The 16,102-nt window shown below is 46.2% G+C and overlaps 1 protein-coding gene across 1 annotated transcript; it reads left to right on the forward strand.

Annotated features, from left to right (window-relative positions):
• The first annotated feature begins 7,748 nt into the window (after nt 1-7,748).
• On the forward strand, nt 7,749-12,541 carry LOC123402269 (anthranilate phosphoribosyltransferase). The gene is made up of 10 exons (XM_045096170.1): nt 7,749-8,202; nt 8,684-9,163; nt 9,241-9,398; nt 9,538-9,621; nt 9,712-9,764; nt 10,022-10,103; nt 10,655-10,762; nt 11,157-11,280; nt 11,612-11,697; nt 11,861-12,541. The coding sequence occupies exons 1-10, from the start codon at nt 7,845-7,847 to the stop codon at nt 12,080-12,082; spliced, it is 1,755 nt and encodes a 584-aa protein (XP_044952105.1). The 5' UTR covers nt 7,749-7,844; the 3' UTR covers nt 12,083-12,541.
• The last annotated feature ends 3,561 nt before the right edge of the window (nt 12,542-16,102 follow it).

Raw genomic sequence — 16,102 nt, forward strand, 5'->3', positions numbered from 1 at the left:
CCTCCTGACTGAGACATCGAGTTCATCATTGAGCTCATGCCCGGATCAAGGCCTATATATAAAAAGCCTTACAGGATGGGTTCCGAAGAGTTGGCAGAGCTGAAGAAGCAGCTCGATGAGCAACTCAGGAAAGGGTTCATCCGTCCGAGTGCATCACCTTGGGGATCACCTGTTCTATTTGTTTCAAAGAAGGATGGTACCATTCGACTCTGCGTCGACTACCGTTCTCTTAATGAAGTCACAATTAAGAACAAGTACCCGCTCCCCAAGATCGAAGACCTGTTTGACCAGTAAAACGGGGTCGGGGTATTTTCCAAGATCGATCTTCGATCGGGATACTACCAGTTGAAGATCCGACATGAAGATATATCCAAGACTGCATTCGTGACCCGGTACGGTCTATATGAATGCACGGTCATGCCCTTCGGTTTGACAAATGCCCCAGCCTACTTCATGTACCTCATGAACAAGGTCTTCATGGAATATTTGGACAAGTTTGTCGTCGTGTTCATCGATGACATATTAATCTTCTCCAAGTCCGAAGAGGAGCATGAGCAACACTTGAGGCTAGTTCTGGGAAAGCTTCGAGAGCACCAACTTTATGCCAAATTCAGCAAGTGTTAGTTCTGGCTGAACGAAGTTGGATTTCTGGGTCATACCCTCACGGCACGCGGTTTGGCCGTAGATCAGTCCAAGATTACTACAGTGACCAACTGGGAATCACCAAAGGACGTGAAGGATGTCAGGAGTTTCCTCGGGCTCGCGGGATACTACCGCAAGTTTGTCAAAGGATTCTCCAGCATCGCTCGACCTATGACTCGGCTCTTGAAGAAAGGCCGGAAGTTCGAGTGGACACCGGCGTGTGAAGCAAGCTTCCAGGAGTTGAAGAAGAGGCTAACTACCGCCCCGGTATTGGCTACCCCAGACATCAACAAGGAATTCGTGATATATTGTGATGCCTCTGGAACCGGGCTCGGTGGAGTCCTGATGCAAGATGGCCGGGTCATGGCGTACTTGTCATGGCAACTGCGACCGCATGAGGAGAACTACGCCACCCATGATCTCGAGCTAGCAGCTGTAGTGCATGCTCTGAAGATGTGGCGACATTACCTTCTGGGGAAGCGATGTGAGATATATACAGACCACAAAAGTCTGAAATATATCTTCACTCAGAGGGAGCTGAATATGAGGCAGCGGAGATGGCTTGAGTTAATCAAGGATTACGACCTCAGCATTCAGTATCATACTGGCAAGGCGAACGTGGTAGCCGATGCCTTAAGCCGGAAGGCAGGCTCCTTGAACGTCACGCTCAAGGAAAGGTTACCCGTCTTGTATGAAGAGATGGAGGACTTCGGGCTTGAGATAGTCGAACCAGGGTACCTGGCCAACCTCGAGGTCAAGCCTACTCTGGCAGACGACATCAAGGAAGCCCAGAAGGGGCACAAGAGTATCGAAGGCCTCAAGAGGAAGGTGCGAGAAGGCAAAGCCCCAGGATTCTCGATTGATGAGCAAGGAGTATTGTGGTACGGGAAGCGCTTGTGCGTACCTAACAAGGCGGAACTTAAGGACTTGATCCTGCAAGAGGCTCATGACACACCGTACTCTATCCATCCAGGTGGTACCAAGATGTACCAAGGCATCCGAGAACGATTCTGGTGGCATGGCATGAAGAGAGAAATTGGCTCCTATGTCGCTAAATGCGATGTATGCCAGCGAGTCAAGGCTGAACACCAGCGACCTGCTGGATTGCTGCAACCTCTTCAAGTGCCGAAATGGAAGTGGGATAAAGTCGGCATGGACTTCATCACCGGGTTGCCCCGGTCGAATAAGGGTCATAACTCCATTTGGGTCATAGTCGATCATTTGACCAAGGTGGCCCATTTCATCCCCGTTAACACCACCTACGATGGCAGCCAGCTGGCCAGTCTATACATTCATCGAGTGGCGAGTCTCCATGGAGTTCCCAAGGAGACCGTGTCCGACCGCGGCACGCAATTCACCTCAAGATTCTGGAAGAAGTTTCAAGAAGCTCTCGAGACCAAACTCTCCTTTAGTACGGCTTTCCACCCGCAGACGGGCGGACAAACCGAGAGGGTAAACCAGATACTTGAGGACATGCTCCACGCCTGTGTTTTGGCTCATGGTGCCAAGTGGGAAGATTGCCTGCCATTTGCTGAGTTTTCTTACAACAACGGCTACCAGTCCAGTCTTCAGATGGCCCCATTTGAAGCGTTATATGGGCGGAAGTGTCGCACCCCGCTCAATTGGTCCGAAACCGGTGAAAGACTAGTTTTCGGACCAGAAGCACTGCAGGAAGCAGGGGACAAGGTTCAGCTTGTCCGAGAAAACTTGGAGGCAGCTAAGTCAAGGTAGAAGAGCTATGAGGACCCTCGCCGCGGAAACGTAGAGTTTGTTCCCGGAGACCAGGTGTACTTGCAAGTCACGCCTCTCAAGGGGACCAAGCGTTTCCACGTCAAGGGGAAGCTAGCTCCAAGGTTCATTGGACCCTTCAAGATCACGGCAAGGCGCGGGGAAGTAGCTTATCAGTTGGAGCTACCTCCTGAGCTTTCGGGTATGCACAACGTGTTCCACGTGTCATAGCTCCGGAAGTGTTTGCAAGTGCCAAACCGTCCCGATCTTTACAAAGACATTGATCATCAAGCTATTGACCTTCAACCGGATCTTACCTACCGCGAGAGACCGATCCGCATTTTGGATGAAGCCGAGCGTTGCACCAGAAGCCGCACCATCAAGTTTTTCAAGGTTCAGTGGAGTAACCATACCGAAGCAGAAGCCACATGGGAACGTGAAGACTATCTCCGATCAGAATTTCCCGAGCTATTTAACGCTTAGCTTAGGAATCTCGAGGACGAGATTCTTGTAAGAGGGATAGGTCTGTCACACCCTGTTTTTCACCACAAGTATTTTATGTTGCAAAAATCAGAGCTTGTTAAAACTTTTTCAAATAATGTTGTGAGTGCAATGTGAACCCTTGTATGAGTGAATGCTTGCTTGTTTGATGACTCAAACCCATGAAAACTTATTATTTTGCTCTCTTCAAAAACCCTTTTTCCTTTATATCAAGATCACCTTCACCATGTTGGGATACACTACTAGCTCAGGAAGCCAAGTGGCACTTCTAACCAAAGTTGGTGGTCTGATCCAAATATTATTTTCATTCATTAAAAACATTAATTGGTGATTTAAAATATTATTTTCCTATTTTATATCTATGTCTGTTTCTAAGGCCAGTAATGATATTCCCACAAGGAAAATTGCTTTCCTACCTTAGAAAATTCTGAGTAAATTCATGGAAGCTCAGAAGGACATATATTTTCCATATATAAGATTTTCAACCCTATTTTATATTAATATTATTTGAGTAAAACCCTGAAAACCATTTCTGTCTGTTTTAGCTTTTTGAGATGTTTCCAAAGGAAATTATCTTAGTAAATTCCCATAAAATTACAGGAGCCCTCCCAAGCCATATTAGGTGCTAACCTAAAATCTCACCTTGATCCAAGGTGGGAAAGTGCACCTAATGAGCCCAAAACCCTCTGTGTCCAGAGTAGAGTTGGAACAACTCTACATTGCAAAGTTTCTCCAATGGAGCTGAAACTTTGGAGAGGTGTTTGACACCCCAAATGAGGACTCCACACCAAAGATGGGATTTGTGAGACTCTGTTTGTCCACACTTCCTTTGTAGAGGACAGTACTGGTCATTTTGAGGCATTTTCAAGTTTACAAAGCCAAACTGGTTCAATGGAGCTCAAATTTGGTGAAACCCCATGTTTTTACCCCAAGACCAAACCTTTTAAGTTTCATTTCCAGTGGTGGAGTGGAAGCACCCCAAGTCACTGTCGAACACCTACTGACAGGAAGGTAAAAACCCTCCTAGCCACTGTTTTACCCAATGGAAAGGCCCCAAACTTGGTGGGTTAGAGCCCCAGAACACCTTGAGCACCCAGTCAATCAGCCCCTCCCCAACTTCAAGCACAAGTGACAAGAACTCCAATTTGAGCCGCAGGACAGTACTAGCAACACCAGTGTTCCTTGCTCCCTTGACCAGCTCGAGCTCCCACTAAACCACAACGGCTAGGCACACTCCCAGCAACACTCAGGACATGGAGGACACGTCCCAAGTGCCCCAGAGCGCGCCAGCATGTCGTGGCATGCCAAAACTGTGCTTTGGGCGTGCTGCAGAGAGCCTCCCGCAAGGGGACGACGTCCCGGCCGGTCCCAACCTCCCCAGTTATGTCCAAACACTCCCCCGACATCTATTCAGTGCAAAGCTACCCCCAAGGACCCTCTCCCCTCGCGCAAGAGCTCAAGCGATGCATGCCCGTGTGCGCCCAAGGCGACCGAGCATGCACGGTCGCTGTGGCTCGACCCCACTCGCTTTCTCTCTGCGGCCGATGCACCAGGAGGTCCTAAACCACGTCCCGAACCCGTGGTTTCGCGGCCAGCACCTCACTATGCTCGCACGCGCGCCACGGTGAGTCACCGGCGCGCCCGAGTTGGGTCACCGTCGCTGGCCTATAAATAGGTCCCCCCGGCAACCCAACACCCTCCAAGCAGCTTCAGCACAACCAGTAGACACCCCCTAGCCACCCAATCGAGCTCGCAGAGGCCCGGTGCTCGAGATCGACCGAGGCCCCTCCTCCTCGGAGCTCCGGTCGATCTCCGGCTACACGTCGGCTCCTGCGCTGCCCGACCTCCCATTACACTCCCCTTGACACCACGAACGTTTCCCCCAACTTTCCCGAGCGAATCCGTGCCCCTAGCCACTAGTTCAACACCAACCCGAAACCCTTCCGCCACGGTCACCTCGTCGCCGGCGACCCAGACCACCTCCGGTGACGTCCCGACCACGAGCAGGTAGGCGGAGGCACGAGGGACCCGTTCCCGCTCCTAGATTGGCCTGAGGACAACGGCAGCCTCGCCGGCGTCTGTCTCCACCTCTCTGGCTGGAGGTAGGAGAAGGACACCGACAGGTGGAGCCCACCTGTCGGTGTCCTGGGACAGCCAGCGCGCGCAGCCGCTGACGCTGACCTCAAGGGCCCGCAGGTCAGGTTTGAACCTGGCCCGCGCGCGCCTGGTGGCCAGGCCTGCTGGCTGGGCCGGCTGGATCTGTTCCCCTGGCCTTTTCCTTGTATTTTAATCCAGTAACTTAAATGATTTTTATAAAAATATTTAGCCAGTAGAAAAATATGATTCTTGCACCTGTAATTTTCTAAAAATGTGTAGTATTTGATTCTGTAGTGTTTGACATTTATCAAAAACAGAAACTATTTTGGTATAATAAAATGATATTAAAAGCACTTATTTGCTTCTGTTTGCTTTTAAATAAATATGCTTAGCTAATAAAAACTATAGGAAACATTTTCCAAAATGATAAACTGGATTTATTCAAACTTTGCAACATTTTAAAAAGCACTTTGTGATCTGTTTTAGTGAGAGCTATTATATATTTATTCCTTTCTCGACGGTAGAGTTACCGAGTGACGGAGGATCCGGAGCGGAAGACCTCGAAGACCCCGGATACCTAGCTGACCAAGGCAAGCAGCCTTTGACCATGACTTGAGCATATGAAATGAAGCATGCTAGAATAGCAAATACTTTTCCCGTTGCATGTGATCACAGTGCCGGTTCATCATTGTGGTGATGACACCGGAGGCTTCTTCAAAGCCCTTGCATGTTGGTAATGTTATTCACATGGCTCCTCGGAGCACAAACATGATGAGCTGACCCTACTGTCTATGAGGATCATGCTACTGTCATGTTGATTAGTAAAATTATAAGATCATTGCATTGAGCTTGACCCTACCCCGTGAGGGTCATGTATTTACCATGTTGACAAGTAAAGATAGAGCATGTTATCACAAGCACGATGATGAGTTAAATAAAGAGTTTATGAAAACCACATCGGGTGCCACTAATGCCCGAGGGTGACGATGAGTTGGTGGTCACTTTTGGTGAAGTGATGCACCGGTGTTTTTGTGTGAGTATGGTTTCGGAAATGGGATTAGATTTATGATGTGTCGACCGTCCCAACCTTACCAGTACGACCATGATACCCCTTTATGGGACGGGGATTTGTTGATTACTCTGGTCGGTACTAGCAAAGAGCCACATTACTAGTGGCGGGAGTGATCGGTGTCACTCTCGTGATGGGGTCATGCCAGGTAGGACGACTATGCCATTACTATGAGTTCCAGGCACACCGTTGGTCCCTGCATGGTTGATACAGTCCAGAGTCGGTGCTCATAAGACGTACAACATGTGGGCTGGGTACCAATCGAGTGGACCTCTTTGTCTAGCTAGTATCGTCAGGGGAAAGATGATGATCGGGTACTTACCTCGGGTATATGTGATATACCGCGAGTCGTGGATGACACGGAAGTTTTCCGTTTCTCGTGGGTCCAGCGTACTACCTCTGCAGAGTGTCAAACTATTCGAATAGCCGTGTCCACGGTCAAGGACAGTTGGGTGGTGCTGCTTAAACTGCGTCCAGCGTTTCCGCATAAACCAAGTGTGTGTGTGGTGTTAAACAGGTGATGTTATAATCATGACAATATATGACCAAGTTCGGTGACTTGACATATAGGGTAAACCCGGATGGTTTAGCCCTCGGTTGATACATTGAGGTTATGACAAGTCCGATGACTTGGCATATAGGATGAACCCGGATGGTTCAACCCTCAGCAGATATGATGATATCTGTAACCTGTTCTTCAAGAGTAATTATTTAACCTGTTGCATAAACCTGATCATTCCACCAAATTGCATTCCACTAAAGATGCATGTTACTGTTATTTTTCACTATAAATGTTCATATCATGGGCTGTTTGCGAGTACATTCAAAGTACTCATTGGCTTGCCACTGGTTATATTATTGACCAGACATGGAAGGACCGGAGTTTGGCGATGAGTACGCCGTCGGAGACGAACCTGCGACCTAGGACGCTTCCAAGTCAGAATGCATGTCGGTGTAGGCTTGATGGCATGGGCACCGCTTAGCCCTTACGAGTTTCCGCTACTCGATGTATCTGTTTAATTTGGCCTTAGGCCTCGCTCTTGAACCCGACCTTCTGGTCGTTTGATGTAATAATTTCGGTACTTGGATGTAAGACTCTATTATTCAGTATCTGTGTTCAGTAAACATTGATCCTTGGGGTCACTGGACACGGCGAACTCGACTTGCTAGTCGGGGTCCCCACAGTCGTACTCGTATGCCTGTCAGTTGTCATGTCTTCTCAATGTTACATGACAACTGAATGGTACCGGTCGTGCTCGCATGCTTGTCAGTTGTCATGTCTTTCCAATGTTACATGGCAACTGAGTAAAACTGGTTGTGCCCGCATGCATGTCAGTTGTCATGTCTTTCCAGTGTTACATGGCAACACAGTGAAACTGTCACGGGGGGCACGCGAGACCGCAAGGTGGCAAATCGGATGTGTGGGTCGCGAGGCAGGAGACATGACGTGTGGGCTTTAGCTGTTTTGTCCACACGCAGACGTATGGGCTATTTTCCTTACACACCACACGAGACGTGTGGGCAACACCCTTAACACCCGCACATATAGGCCTTATCAGGACCCAAAAATAATATTTGATTTCTCTTTTGAGGCAAAACCAAACACGTAGTATTTTTTTTCCCGGTGAAATCGATGTCAGAAACGCGGGCCTTGTAGACCGGAACCCGGCCCACCGTACATATGGCCATTGGGCTCGATCCAACCCGCTAGCTGGATGCTTCCTCGGTTCTTCCGGCTAAAGTGGTGTCGTCTCCGCCGTCGTCTCCCTCCTCGCGCTCGGCGGCGTTGACTCTGGCTAGCGTCGCCATGAACTCTCTACTTCTCAGGCCGCTCCCTACCGCGACCACGAGCGGGAGCCTGGTCGGCCGGGTCTCCCCTGCCGCGCCGAGGCGTCCCGGCGCCGTGGCCTGGCCCCGCGACGGGAGATGCCGTCGCGGCGGCGTTGCGGCGGCGGGGGCGTGGATGGAGGAGGCGGGGACGGCGGTGCTTCAGGAGGCTGCGCGGCGGAACCCGGCGTTGTCGGAGTCGTACCGGCCGGCGGGGCTGCCCCGGCCCAACGGCACGGTGCTGGAGGCGCAGGGGCGGGTGTGCACGGGGCCCGAGCAGACGCGGCCGCTCGGGGAGGAGCAGGCCATGCGTGTCCTCGACACCATCCTCCGCTCCGGTGAGCCTCCCCCTACTCTTCGGAGGCTTCGTTTTCGGTGATCGCTAGCTTCGACTCTGCGTTTCTGGCAACAATTTGCGCCGCTAGCGAGCAGTGTTGGTGGATTTTCACATGTGGATGATGTACTTTTGATGAGGTAGCTTCACAAGTCACTCATGCGCGCTGCTGCCTGTAGAATGTAAATTGGCTAATTTTGCTTACAAGTGCTGCTTTCATTGGCATCTATGGTGTTTGATTGCGACTTCTGAGTCACTGGAATTTAGATGTTTGCTGCAAGTCTGATGCCTGCTATCTGTTGTTTTAGACACACTGTAGAGTTGAAGTCAGATCATTGCATTTACTCAATTGCTATTGGTTATAATTTGCTAGTAAGGTTTTCTTTGAAAGGCACTGGTAGTGATAGGCATGCTTTGGAATCTGTTTATTTTCATCGCCTTCCATCAAAATTCATGCTAAATCTTCTGTGTGAACTCATGTGTAGCGACGGGGGAACTCAAAGACGAGCCGGTGTCCAGTGCACAGCTGGGTGCATTCTTTGCTGGCATGACAATAAGAGCTAATTGTTTTCCGGAGGCCACCCAATGGAGTGAGGGTGAGCGACGTGCCATGAGCCTATTCTGGCCTCGCCTTGTGCATGTTCTTCCTCCCGAGGTGAAGTTTATAGCAGACCCTGAAGGAACGATCATGGGAGCAAATGGTTTAACAGGACCTCGGTATATTGGTCAAGGAACTGCAGAGATGAGACTTGTTGGTGCTTTGAGGGAAGTGCTTGCTGGTGGCCATTTAGGTTACGAGGAAGTTCAGTGTGTACTAAAGGATGTTCTACCAGTTGGGTCGATGGGTGCAAGTTCGCCATCAGTTAATGAAGCACTGCTTGCAGCATTTTTAATTGGACAGCGTATGAATAGGGAAACCGATCGTGAGCTAAAAGGATATTGTCTAGCCTTTGATGATGAACTAGGTAGCACTCTGTGGGCTTGTTTTCCTTAAACTGTGTAGAAAAAACCCAACAACTTCATTAACACTACTTTTTGTCAGGTCCTCCCCCAATTGCTGATGTTAATTCCTTGACACACTATGGTGAGCCCTATGATGGGAATACACGCTTTTTTAGGAGTACCCTGTTCGTTGCAGCGGTTAGAGCCTGCTATGGTGAGGCTTGCCTCCTCCATGGTGTTGAATGGATGCCACCTAAGGTCGGTGTGAAGCATATGCTGCAATGGTCATCGTACATAACAGTATTCTTAGTAGTGTCGATCTTGTGGTTTGATGACAGGCTTTATCTGTTATATAATATACGAAAACCCTATGTGTTACTAAAATCAAGGTTTTCAGGGTGGCATTACAGAAGGGCAGATGCTTAAATTCATGGGTGCAAACACGCATTTGTCTCCTACACAGGCCAAAACACTATTGGAGGTGTGTGTGCAGTTCTGCACACTTTGCTGGCATTCTTTTTTTCTTTTACTTCTGCTGCATCTGACACATGAACTGTGTGGTTGCTTTCAGGATAAGGATACTGGTTTTGCATATCTGAATCTCCAAGAAGCTTGCCCACCATTGTAAGTCGACATTTTCCTGGTAGCTACTCCCTCCGCCCCACAATATAAGAGCGCTTGCAAAATGCTCTTATATTGTGGGATGGAGGGAGTATGTACCAATGGCTCAAGGCACTGTTTATTAAACACTCCTGCAGATTTTCTATTTTGGATGGAAACTGGCTTTGCATATTAGAAATAGCAAGAACCTTATATACTTTCAGCTGTGAAATCATCTCTTTTATTTGACCTCTAATCCTGTATTAAAACATGTACTGTAGACATTCGATTATTGGGCTCAGGGAGCATATTAAGAAAAGGCCACCCTTGGCTACCTCTGAGAAAGTTCAACAGTTTGTGAGAGTGAGCAACTCTTTCCATTTTGTGTTATTGTAAGAAGTTAAGAACTGGTAGCATGAGAGCAATTCTTGACATAGTAATTGTTCTACTCTATGTATTGGTATGCTATATTTACATTCGGTAATCATTTATGCTTATCAGTCCCATGCTAAAATAGATGCACAGATATTTCTTACAATTTGACAGCTGCCAGACCTTCAGTAAACTATCTATACAAAAATGTAGTGCAACCTAGTGTTTCCCTTTGATAGTTAGTTGACTGCCAGTTCAAAAGCTTTTGTTTACAAAGTGTTTCCTGGGATGATATTTGCACAAATTGTTAAAATATTGTTTTGCCTACAGCAAGTAAAGCTGGCTGGAGTTATTTCTTTTTAATTATCCAATTCCACGTCATTGAAGGTATTAGACATATCTTATATGTGTCACCTATTTTATAAGAAGTATCAGAATATCTTTTTGTTATTTGATCATCTACATATCTTTTCTGTTGTAGAAGTTGCAAATGCTGCTTCACTTAATGCTACTGGTTTATGTCTTTATTTATTTTTCACCAGGCGCGGGGAAGGGAATCAATGGTTGCTGGATTTTATCATGTGGGCTACGAAGATCCATTGCTTATGCTTATGAGAAGGAGAACTGTTCATGCTGGATTAGTTGTGAAGGTAAGTATTTTCTCCTTTCTCTCATGCCATGTGACGGCTTGAACTTAATGTTACTGTTATTCTTTTCCCCTACATAACCAAAACTTATTATTATTTATGTACATTTTCTTAATAGCCTACCCCAACTTGTTTGGGACTAAAGGCTGTGTTGTTGTTGTTGTTGTTGTTGTACATTTTCTTAATAATAACTCACTTGTGGAAAACTTGGCCTGGTTGCATCACTATCATTTTGAGTGGCATTTCCCATGGATAGAATCTTCTCTGGATTTTTGGATCCAATACAGTCCTCTCCCTCTATTCTTATCTGAATGCATATCTGATTGTTAAATACCATTCCTTTCTCACTTTATTGTTTTTTTACTCCTGCTAAGACAAATTTATGGTGTCCACTTAGGGTGAGGAAGGTGCACTTTCTTTGACAACCAAGGAAAGATCGGCTCATGCTTCCAAAGGCATTCCAGTGAACCACTGCTCAGGGTTCCGGACACCAAGCAGCGCAAATTTCTCCGAAACTGACGGTAGAAACATGAAACCTGTCACCCATTTTATTACTTATTAATATTCACAGTGGTCACTATCATGTATGCTGGAGATGTCAGGGCATTTTTTATTCTTTACCACTTAGGTGGAGGGAAATTTCCGAATATCTTGAATTTTCTCACATTCGATTTTGTGTTATACCTTGGTTACTTGGTAGCTCATTCATATAGAGGAAGATGCATCTTTATGCCTTGATAAGCACAAAGAATACTACAATTTTCAATTGGGATAGCCTGCTCTGATTTGTGAATCCCCGAGAACTTGGTTATGATATGATTCCGGTCTGAGCTTGTCTCATTCATCTTACAGGCATTTCTAGAGAAAGCTTCAGAGTTGCTGTGAATGCTCAGGAACTTGGTTTCAAATCCACTGGAACTCCAAGAACTGATAAATCAGTAAGTCTTTTTCCCTGGCTGTGGTCGCCGCTATCTCCATTTCATATTTTTACCACCGCGTTCCAACCAAGAACACCTGTTGTCCATTCAACTTGTTAAAGCCATGTGTTTTCTCTATGCATAGTTGTTATTTTTAACTTGCTGTGTTGCCAAACTGAACCAGGTACTGAAAAACTTGGAGCTGGGTTTGTCAGCACTGGGTGGAGACAAAGGGCCCGCTTATGACCGAATAGTTCTTAACGCCGCTATGGCTGACCACTTGTTAGGCTGCAGTGGAGCTCAGGATATCAACTCCGCGCTTGACAGGGCAAGGGAAGCCATCGACAGCGGTAATGCTCTGAGAAGGCTCATGAACTACATAAAAATCTCGCACAAGGTGTCCTAGGTAGTCAGGCCCATGTGCTGACTGTACAATTTTGGTCTCGAAATATACTCTGCCTTTCTCAACCGGAAATCGCCTTACACGCCACTGGGAAATTTTGTAACTGCTCCTCATTGTCGTGTCACTGAGAAGGTGGGGCCAGGCCCCACATGTCGTTGACGCAAGCAAGCGATGAGAAAGTATTGCAGTGGCAAACAAAGAGATTGTCTTTCAGTTTGCTTAGTTGAAACAGAGTCGCGACTTGCGCGAATGCTCTCTTACCAGGCCTTGTCAATAAATTAAGTTTAATTAACTGAAAGGAATCACAGTTTGTTGAGGATTTTATTACCGGTGAGGAATACTTGGTTAATATAGTCTTGATCATCATGTCGTGAGAGGAGACGATGATCTGTATAAACATATGCAAACTATGTTCTTGAGATGTGGCTGTGTGAAATGCTGAATACTTGCATCAACTGTGAAGGATGGATGTGTTATGATTTGTTTTTGTTAGTGTATTTTTATAATGGCTTGACTATTTAATTCAAAATAGAGATGATACTCCGTGCATTACTCGGAGATTGGTTGAACTTATTTCAATGATATGATAGTATGCGACATTGAAATAATTTCAACTGTTAAGGATGGATGTGTTATGTTTTGTTTTTGTTAGTGTAATTTTATAATGGCTTGACTATTTAATTCAAAATAGAGATGATACTCTGTGCATTACTCGGAGATTGGTTGAAATTATTTCAATGATATGATAGTATGAAACATTAGTATTTAGATTAACATTACATAAATTACACTAAATACATATATTTTTTATTCGACTATTGCATAGTTGTAGAATATTTATTGTATATGAGTTGCATGCATAGTGCATCTTAAGATGGTGCTCATGCACCGCTGCTACCATGTGGCTCATGCACCGCTATATACATGCAACTCATATACTCCCTTTGTTCCTAACTGTAAATCTTTTTAGAGATTTTGGAGATTATATACGAAACAAAATGAGTGAATCTATACTCTAAAATAGGTCTATATTTATCTGTTAGTCTTTTAGTGAAACCTTTTAAAGGATTTATATTTAGGAACGGGGAAGTACAATATACAATGAGATACGGAGGGAGTAGGTGTCATCCATTTGCATGTCTTCGTAGTTGGCATTGGCGTGGACCACGTTCATCAACGCCTGCTCCTCATCCACTGTCACGCTCGACTGAAACCTTCTGGGAAAAAGAGACAAAGCACCGGCGAACATCGAAGCCGACATCCGCGAACGCACAAGCACCGACGGTTGCGACTTCATGAAGTTGTACTTCCCGTTGAGGTCAATGATGTAGGAGTAGGACACATGATGACGGTAGTCGTCGTTGCTACGGACCGACTGCACGACCGACACCGCCAGATCACATGCTTTACCGGACGAAGAACTTGGTGACTCGCGGCCGCCAAAGCATCCTCCTTCGTCCTTTGTTTGCGGCAGTGAAATGCACGGTATCCACCTCGCTTTTGTGTGGGCCAGCTGCATTAGAGTTGTGGGTAAACCCCCTCCAAATTTAGGGCCTCTGTGATTCACGGGTTAAAGTGGCATGTCCATTTAAATTTTATAGGATTAGCAAGGAGTGTTTAATGTCACTGAAAAAATAAAGAAATTATAAAAAGAGGTAAGAGTAAACGTTAGATTTTTCATGAAATACAGTACAAAAGATTCCAATTTTTTTTCCTATATGATTCAATCCAATTAATCAAAGGACCCAATATGGAAATAATTTTTAAGGATTTTACTATGAAATTCCTTTGAATCAAAGAAGCCTTTCCGGAATTCGGACGTACAAACCCATACACAAATGTTTGATGGACGGCCTTGAAAAGCACAAAGTATCTAGACAACACGGTGTGGACATTTAATACGCGGCTTTGGAGATGCCATAAGAAAAGGACTTAACTACACAACGACTTCGCATGTGAGTCCTTTCATGTGGCGGCTATTTTCTTCTCCCTACCATACATGCATGCAATGACATCATCAAGATTCTCTCTATTGCCTTGAAATTTAAAAAGTTTTATCTCTAAAATCGTTAATTTAATTGACGATCCATTTTCACCATTGGCTTTATCGCGGCAAGATCTTTAAAACTAGACCCCATGTCGACATGTTTCGAGAACTTTTTTTTCCATTCATAATTGCCAGTCCTGGCCAAACGGGCCGGCCCGGCACGACCCGCCATAAACGGGCCTGGCACGACACGGCCCGCCCGGGCACAAATATTAGTCGGCCCGTGCTGTGCCGACCCACGTGCGCAGCCTCCCGGCCCAGGCACGACACAAAGGCTATACGGGCCGGCCCGTGGGCACGCCAGGCCTGCTAGCCTGCTAGTTTATTTATTTATTTTAGGGTGTTATTTGGGCTGATTTTAGCCTGTTCAGATGTTTTTTGGGCCGACTTTAACATACTGGTTTGTGTTTTGGGCCGATTTTGGCCTATTAGGTTGTTTTTTATCTTATCTATATAAAAATAAATAATAAATATGGTAAACGGGCCATACTGTGCCGGCCCGCGTGCCCAGCCCTCATGCCCAGGCACGGCCCGAGGCGGGCTGCGTGCCTGGCACGACCCGATTAGCCTGTGTCATGCCGGGCTGGCGTGCTTCCTGGCCAGCTTTGATAATTACCACATTTTTAGACTTACTTGTCGTATTGTTAGCCACTTACTTGCCCTAAAAAATAACTTAATTGTCATTTTTTTCGATGTGAACCATGTGTTGTATTTATCCATATTTCAGCACACAGCAGCGTGAGCTAGAAGGATATGCAGATGGCATCCCAAAATATGCATTGCATGCAAAGCGTCACACAGAAAATTCATAGAAAAAGTATCACACACAAAACATGTGTTGGCAGACCTTATTCACTAGCTAAATGCATCGTTAGTACTAGTACTACTAGTAGTAGTTTGAAATTGCATAGTTGCCAATTTTACAAAAACTTACTTGTCAAGATGCTAGTTTAATGATGGTCAAAAAAGATTTTTTTATGGTCACCGGTTTTAAATATGAGTTGTCATATTTTTGTGTGTAATCGCCTAAAGAAAATTGTTTGTGCTTGTCATTTTGATTACATCGAGATGTCATATTTATACGTAATTTTCAAAAATTTAACGATTAAGTTATTTTTTATCAGACAAGTAAGTACTTATTAATATGACAAGTAAGTGCAACAAATATGATAAATACGAGCAAAAAAAGTTGTCAAAACATGTCGACATGAGATCTAGTTTTAAAGATTTAGTCAAAACTAAGTCAACGACGAAAACGGATCATCGATTGAATTAATGGTTTCAGAGATAAAACTTTTTAAATTTCGAACAATTAAAGCAAGTCCAATGACATCATTATATACATGCATGATAAGGGTCTGTTTGATTCCAAATAAGTCACCAACTTATAAGTTGAAATGTGCAAAAAGTGACTTATTTTGTCAAACAGACCCAACTTATAGGTCACCCCAACTTATAAGTCATAAGTTGCTCCACCCCAACTTAAAACTTATAAGTCACCCACTTTTACGTGGGTCCCACCACCTTTTCGGCTTCAGGTCCACACTAGACGCCTACCCGTGACCCATCCCGAGCTCGATCCCACCGCGCACCCCAACCCTCGCCGCCGCTGCCCTCCATCGCGAGCTCGCCCCGGCCGCAATCCTTCCGATCCAGCACGCCGCCTTCGAGATCCAGTACGCCGCCGCCCGGATCCGCTCGCCTCCTCCGCTTGCCGCCGGGTCTCCACCATGACCGGTAGGAACTCGAGGTTGCAGCTCAACCTTTTCGAAGATTCCCAAGGCGCCGACGAGGAAGACGACTTCTTTGGTGACGGCTCCCAGGTCGGCAACTACTCCCCATCGATTCGTGCGGGTGCTGCTCCGTTTAGTGCTCCGACGACTGGAGGCTTCTCTCCGCGCGTGGGTGCCCTGGGCGCGGCAACTTGAGGCCAACCTAACTTATAAGTCAAATGACAACCAAACAGGCGTGACTTA

This window comes from Hordeum vulgare, chromosome 6H, assembly GCF_904849725.1.
Source record: "Hordeum vulgare subsp. vulgare chromosome 6H, MorexV3_pseudomolecules_assembly, whole genome shotgun sequence".
In the NCBI taxonomy this organism is placed as follows: Eukaryota; Viridiplantae; Streptophyta; class Magnoliopsida; order Poales; family Poaceae; genus Hordeum; species Hordeum vulgare.